The 7,455-nt window shown below is 42.0% G+C and overlaps 1 protein-coding gene across 1 annotated transcript; it reads right to left on the bottom strand.

The window, feature by feature from the left end:
* Window positions 1–1,054: 1,054 nt before the first annotated feature.
* Window positions 1,055–5,919, bottom strand: LOC142661531 (uncharacterized). The gene is made up of 2 exons (XM_075838942.1): window positions 5,122–5,919; window positions 1,055–1,773 (listed from the first exon to the last, which is right to left on the bottom strand). Exons 1-2 carry the CDS (start codon window positions 5,798–5,800, stop codon window positions 1,181–1,183), a joined length of 1,272 nt encoding a protein of 423 aa, XP_075695057.1. The 5' UTR covers window positions 5,801–5,919; the 3' UTR covers window positions 1,055–1,180.
* Window positions 5,920–7,455: the final 1,536 nt, after the last annotated feature.

Genomic DNA, 7,455 nt, shown 5'->3' with positions numbered 1-7,455 from the left:
GCACAGCTGACCTAGGTCCAATCAGCTGGGACCAACTCCAAACTGCCCAGAGACAGAAACATCTGGAAACCGGCTCGTGCCACCAGCACAGCTTACCCGGGGGACACCACGATGGTAAGTACCATTCTAATATAAAATAACAAATGGAGAAAAGAGGGAAAGGGGGAGAGAAAAACATACCAAGCAAAAAAACATATTTTATTAACAACTTATGGGGGGCCGTGCGACCATGTGTCCCCCAGGCAATAGCCTGGGGGGCCCCTGACATGGTAGCACAAACCCCACAATACTCAATCAAAATGAAATAAAACATGACAACAGTTTCTTTGGATAAAAATGGCCACGGTGTTTATTAAGGGTAACCTAAGATAAAATAATTCGAAGAGAATAACCATAAATAATCGAATAAATAATAAAATATAAATATTTTGACCAATAAAAACCAAGTCCGCCCAGCATTAGCTGGGTGACAAACCCCTCTAACAAACAACGTGACGTGAAGGAATTTAAGAACAATAGGGCGGGAGGGTGGGCGACGGTCCAATCTTCAAAAACTGGCTGCTTGACCACGATGAACTGCTCCTTTTATGTCCAATTTTCCCGCCTTTAGGATTTTATCAATGACCAATCAGCTGGCCTTCCACAAAACTGCCTGGAGATAGAATCTGCCAGAACCTGCTCATGCAATTGCACAGCTGACCTAGGTCCAATCAGCTGGGACCAACTCCAAACTGCCCAGAGACAGAAACATCTGGAAACCGGCTCGTGCCACCAGCACAGCTTACCCGGGGGACACCACGATGGTAAGTACCATTCTAATATAAAATAACAAATGGAGAAAAGAGGGAAAGGGGGAGAGAAAAACATACCAAGCAAAAAAACATATTTTATTAACAACTTATGGGGGGCCGTGCGACCATGTGTCCCCCAGGCAATAGCCTGGGGGGCCCCTGACATGGTAGCACAAACCCCACAATACTCAATCAAAATGAAATAAAACATGACAACAGTTTCTTTGGATAAAAATGGCCACGGTGTTTATTAAGGGTAACCTAAGATAAAATAATTCGAAGAGAATAACCATAAATAATCGAATAAATAATAAAATATAAATATTTTGACCAATAAAAACCAAGTCCGCCCAGCATTAGCTGGGTGACAAACCCCACAAGCCATGACATTACCAAGACATGGCCCCCCCAAAACACCGCAGCCATTCTTCAATTAAATTCTGCAGGCCCAAATTGAAAATGTCGATACCCACATCAGAAAGATGTATACAATCATTTCTGAACAGCCCGTCTGTGAGGTCTTCAAGGTCACTGTGTCTATAAGAAAGACCACCGAGGACCGACATGTATTTAGACATGGCTCTATTAATCCTTTTACGGATTCGATTCAAAAACTTATAATTTCCAGAGGACCATAGCAGTCTTGGAATAATCTCTGAAAAGGAAATAGTAGCGTCAGGGAAAAGACATTTTATCAAGGCTATATCCCTTCTCATTTCCCAAAGTAAGTCCAAAGTCTTTTCTTTACCTAGGTCATTGCCTCCAGCATGGATGATAATTAAATTCGGATCCGGCCAATAAGAACTCAGTGATTTAACTAAAGAAAACACGTTTTTCCATTGCAAACCCCTTACCCCATGCCAAAAAACCGAAAAAACTAGCGGATCCATAGACAAATTTTCTGTATAGGACCTTCTCGAGGCTCTCTTCTGTGCCCAAAATATAAAAGAGTGGCCAAGGATCCAAACAACCAAACGCTTACCTGTGGATATATAATTACACTACTAACAAGTCTGGTCGAACATAAAGTTTAAATCTATTAGACTCCCACCTTCCAATTCTTTTTATAATCCCTTCATCAATTCCTAACTGTGCAGCTTCCGTAGCTGCACCTATTCTAAACGAATGGGAGGATATTTTTAAATGCTCCAACTTCAGGGACTTCAAACATTTCTTCAAAACAGAGTTAAACTGAAATCTGGACAGCTGATCCCCATTCTGATGAATCAGGAAAGCAACCCCAAGACTCGGCCTGATTGACAACCAATGTTTAACATTAGAAACTGGGCAAAGAACAGAACCCGAAAACTGATTAATTCTAACCAAACGACCTTTTCCTAATTGATCTGTCTTAGATTTTTTTAACAATAACAAAACATGGTCAATTTTGCAACTAACATCCTGAAATGAAAGGCCCGGGACTGAAACTTTACTCTCTGCCACCAGTTCGCTTATTCTCAAGGCTGCAAAGAACATTAACACAAATGCTGTTCTAAACAAACACACTTCAAAATTACTAAAACAAACTAAATGTAACACATTGAATAATTTTAACAACAAATCTAATGAAATAGGCCTTCGTCTTTCCACAACCGGAGCTGACCTATGGTAACCTTTCAAAAGCTGCTTAACTGGGAAGAGCGAAGAAATAGCCGGACAACTGTTTAATTTAAGAAAGAAAGAGATGCCTGCCAGAGACTTAGAAATGGAGGCAAATGACAGCCTCCTACTAATCAGGCTACATACAAATTTTAAAACTAGACCTACCTCATTATGAAAGAAATTACAGTTCTCATTAACACAGAAATTAACCCACTCCTTCCAAGCAGCTGAATAATCAGCCCATGTTCTTGGAGCCAAGGATCTCTGAATATTAACATAGATTAGTCCCAAATCAGATTCCATAAATGAGGAGGACACGGAATTCCACAAAGCTCCGCTTCTGGTGCCATCGTTCTGAACCTCCGCCACTGACAACGAGATAATGAATCTGCTATATCATTCTTTTTTCCTTCTATATAGCTAGCTTTCAACCAGATGTTCAACTTCAGACAACATAAAGTTAAATGTCTTAATATCTTAACTACTAATTCACATTTTGAAGATAATGTGTTAATTGCAAAGACCACACCTTTGTTATCCGTAAACAACAAAATTCTCCTATTCTTAAAATAATGACCCCATACAACTATGGCTACCAAAACCGGAAATAATTCCAATAAGACAATATTTGAAGTAACTTTGCTTACACGCCAAGCACTGGGCCATAACTCAGCCGACCATTGACCATTAAAGAATGCCCCGTAGCCCATACTACCGGCTGCATCCGTAAATAAAGACAAAGAGTCAGAATCCTCAAAATTAAACTGCCAGCAACTGCGTCCATTAAATTTAGATAAAAATTCTAGCCATACAGCTAAATCTTCTTTTAGCTGAACCGTTAACCTAATATGGGACCTAGGTGACTTAAGACCCCTTATTGAAAAATACAGCCGCTTTGAAAAAACTCTTCCCATAGGAATAACTCTAGAGGCAAAGCTCAACAACCCTAACAGTGACTGCATATCACGTAATGAACATTTCTTCTTAGCTAACATACTGACTAAAGAAACCCTTAACTTTAACAATTTTTCCTCTGGTAAACTAAATTCCATTCTCTCAGAATCTATTCTAATACCTAAAAATTCTAATGACCTACATGGAAACACAGTCTTCTCTTCAGCTAACGGAACACCAAAAAATTTCATAAACTCGACAAATTTTAACAATAAGGAATAACATAACTCAGAACTAGCATCACCTATAAACAAAAAATCATCAAGATAGTGCAGAACACCTCCATCCGGAATTTGCTTCTGCACTACCCAATGTAAAAAAGGATGAAAATGCCTCAAAATAGAAACAAGATAAAGAAAAACCCATTGGTAAACATTTGTCATAAAAATAATCACCTTCAAATTGAAAACCTAGAGAGTTGAAACCTGCAGGGTTAACTGGTAGTAAACGGAAAGCTGATTTGATATCAGCTTTTGCTAAAAAAGCATTTTGACCAAACTGTCTCAATAAAGAGACAGCCTGATCAAACGAAGCATAGTGTACTGTCGCTTTAGACTTGTCAGCATCATCGTTTAATGAAGCCTTAAACGGGTAAGAAAGGTGATGTATTAAACGGAATGAATTCAATTCCTTCTTAGGGACAATTCCTAAAGGTGAAAGTCTAAAGTTTGTAAACGGCGGATGTATAAAAGGACCAGCGATCCTGCCAGTTTCAAGCTCTTTCAGGATTTTCTGATGCACAATATCCTTATGCTGCTGGATGGATTTCAAATTATCCACCCAGCAACAACCAGATCCTTTGAAAGAAGGGATATCAAAACCAAACTTAAAACCGTTAAAAATTAAATTAGCTTTCTCCCTGTCTGGGAACATTTCTAGCCAAGGCGCCATTCTTATTAATTTCACTGGCATCCATGCTTTTGATAACTGTTCTTTGGAACTAGGGGGTTGAGACTGGTTTGCTCTTTTAAAACAGCGACACATTGGGTGCGAACCCCACAAAAGGAACATTCATGTTTATACCGACAATTGTTCAACCATTTACACTGAGCTTCATTATAAGCAAAGCAAACTCCTTTCCTCAACGTATTCTGAGAACTAGGCTGCTGCTTGGGCACTGACCTTTGTGGAAGCATTAAACTAAGCCACAAACCAACATCCTTAGTGCCCCATTTTAATGAAGGGTACACTGCCATCTTCTGGCGAAACATTTCATCATAATTGTACCATGCTAAACCACCAAACTGGCGGTAAGCCTCAAGAATAATGTCTACATGCTGAAATAAATTACTAGAATTAATGAAAGACTTTTCCCCTAAAACTGAAGCATAGATACAGAACGCCTGTAGCCAGTTAAAGAAAGACTTAGGAGGAGAACGTTTTTTATCCTCATCTTTATCAGACTTACCATCCTGCTTGACAAGAGTCTCCTTCGCAGATGGTAATAAAGAAAATAGATCTATAAACTCGTTCCTCCAAATACGCTCCTTAATTGCTGGCTGTAAATGAAAACCTAATGGCGAAATATCGCAAGACATCACTTCCTTACAACAAGTTTCCGAAACACCAATTCCTTTCTCTAAAACAGGAATATTACTAAAACCAGCATTCTGTAAATGCTGACTACTATGCTTCCATACATCAGCGGGGGAACTAGCAGGAACAGCCGACTTACTGACCAAATCAGCTAATAATTTTAAAATATCAAACATTACATTAGAATTGAGGGGAGGGGGGATGGGGTGGGACAGATAAGGGGTAGCTGGCATCTCACCACTCTGTTCCACCTGTCCTGGGTCGTGCACCACTTCTGCTACCTCCTGCTGCGTGCCTGTAGATCCTGGGGAAACTTGCTGACAGGAAAGTTGACTCCTGGGACCTCTTCTTCTCCTTGATACTGGCGGGGGTGGGGAATAAGCCACCCTAGTCTTCCGGCTCCTCTTCCTCGGTTGCAGCTCTGAAGAAAAGTCCTGCGCCGCCTCTAAAACCAGTGAGGCCGGCGCTTTCGCTGTGTCCTCCACACCATCCTTGGAGCAGGAGGGGGTACCCGACCAACCTGTTGTCTCCCGTTCTCTGACTAAACTTCTGGCCAGCGGGTTAGCCAATTGCGCCGGCACTTGCTGCGCACTTCCGGCACTGTGCGCCACCTTCTTTGATGACACGGTCGGCCGCCTCCTCTCAAGCTCCGGCACCTGGAGCGAACGTCCGGAACTGCGCTCCACCCTCAGTGATGACTCTGCTGCAGACTTCCTCCTCTTGGCTGCAGCTGATGACGGCACCTCGAGCGACGACCCAGCAGGAGACACTGCTTCCTCTATGTCATCTTCCAGCCCAGTAAGTTCGCTTCTTCCCTCGACCTCCCTCGACGGCGCTGCTGCTAGGCATTGCCTCAGCCAGTTTTCTCCTCCTTCCAACTCCGCTCTTCTGATCAGCTCCATCAGCAGGACATCCATGGCGACGGTCCAATCTTCAAAAACTGGCTGCTTGACCACGATGAACTGCTCCTTTTATGTCCAATTTTCCCGCCTTTAGGATTTTATCAATGACCAATCAGCTGGCCTTCCACAAAACTGCCTGGAGATAGAATCTGCCAGAACCTGCTCATGCAATTGCACAGCTGACCTAGGTCCAATCAGCTGGGACCAACTCCAAACTGCCCAGAGACAGAAACATCTGGAAACCGGCTCGTGCCACCAGCACAGCTTACCCGGGGGACACCACGATGGTAAGTACCATTCTAATATAAAATAACAAATGGAGAAAAGAGGGAAAGGGGGAGAGAAAAACATACCAAGCAAAAAAACATATTTTATTAACAACTTATGGGGGGCCGTGCGACCATGTGTCCCCCAGGCAATAGCCTGGGGGGCCCCTGACATTGGTCCAGTCCTAATATGTATGACAAGTGAATTTGAAGTGTGACCCTCCGTGTAGAAAGCGGCCTATGCTGTTTGGGAAAACCTATTTATAAATATATGGTAAATGCTGTAAATGTAGGCTGAAATATAATGCATTACCCAAAGATCAAACAAAGGAGTCTAGAAATCTCACGCAACAGATGCAGCGGACTCCATTATTATATTCTGCTGCAGATCATCATCGCCATCTAGTGAAGAAAACATTCCATAATCATATTTAATGCGTGTATACAAGTAATGCATTGGTAGCTAACAGTACGAGTGGAAAAAAATAAATCAATCGATTTTTAACAATCATTGTTATGAATATGAAAAACGACATTTGCAAAAGTGGGAACCATTTTCTATGATGAACAGGATTTGCATTGTTGCAAATATCTTGTACTGCACGGCCCTTTTGGGTAAAGCATTAGGACTCATAAATGCATAATTACCACCCATATATTTCTGTTTGACTTTGTATGGTAGAAGCCATGGGTTGTATTAGTAGTGTAATTAGAAGTGTAATTCTACATCATTACAATATAATATTGAAAAACTAAGAGTGGACAGGGCTTGGATGTTCAAACATGATTTATTTAAATACAATCCCTACACCTAGAGCTTTTGATCCAGGAGAAGGCAAAAAACCTTGATGTGTTCAGCCGATTTGTGTCACAGGGAAAAAAATCCCTTCTGATCCTTATAAAGAGCGATCATTTCTAAAACCCTGGAGCAATAATACAACTAATTGATAATATTGTAGGCCTACAGTCGTATAGCCGCTGGGCCTAAGGGCTTATTCAGACGAACGTGATATACGTCCGGGCAACGCGCGTGATTTTCACGCGTCTCGCACGGACCTATATTAGTCTAGGGGGCCGTGCAGACAGTCCGTGATTTTTGCGCAGCGTGTGTCCGCTACGTAAAACTCACGACATGTCCATTCTTTGTGCGTATTTCGCGCATCACGCACCCATTGAAGTCAATGGGTGCGTGAAAATCAATCACTTCTGTGGGACGCGCGTGATTCGCGCAACAGCAGTAAAATTATGAATGTAAACAGAAAAGCACCACATGCTTTTCTCTTTACAAACATCCAAACGCAGTGTCATAATGATGGCGGCTGCGCCCCCGGCCGGGGATTGGGGATTCCCACTCCTACAGGGAGCAAAAAAAGACCCTCCTGCTCCTCCTCACATGCACTCTGC

The sequence above is a fragment of the Rhinoderma darwinii genome, chromosome 10 (genome assembly GCF_050947455.1).
Source record: "Rhinoderma darwinii isolate aRhiDar2 chromosome 10, aRhiDar2.hap1, whole genome shotgun sequence".
Taxonomy (NCBI): domain Eukaryota; kingdom Metazoa; phylum Chordata; class Amphibia; order Anura; family Rhinodermatidae; genus Rhinoderma; species Rhinoderma darwinii.
The sequence above is the reverse complement of the archived record's forward strand: the minus strand, read 5'-3'. Positions and strand labels throughout refer to the sequence as shown.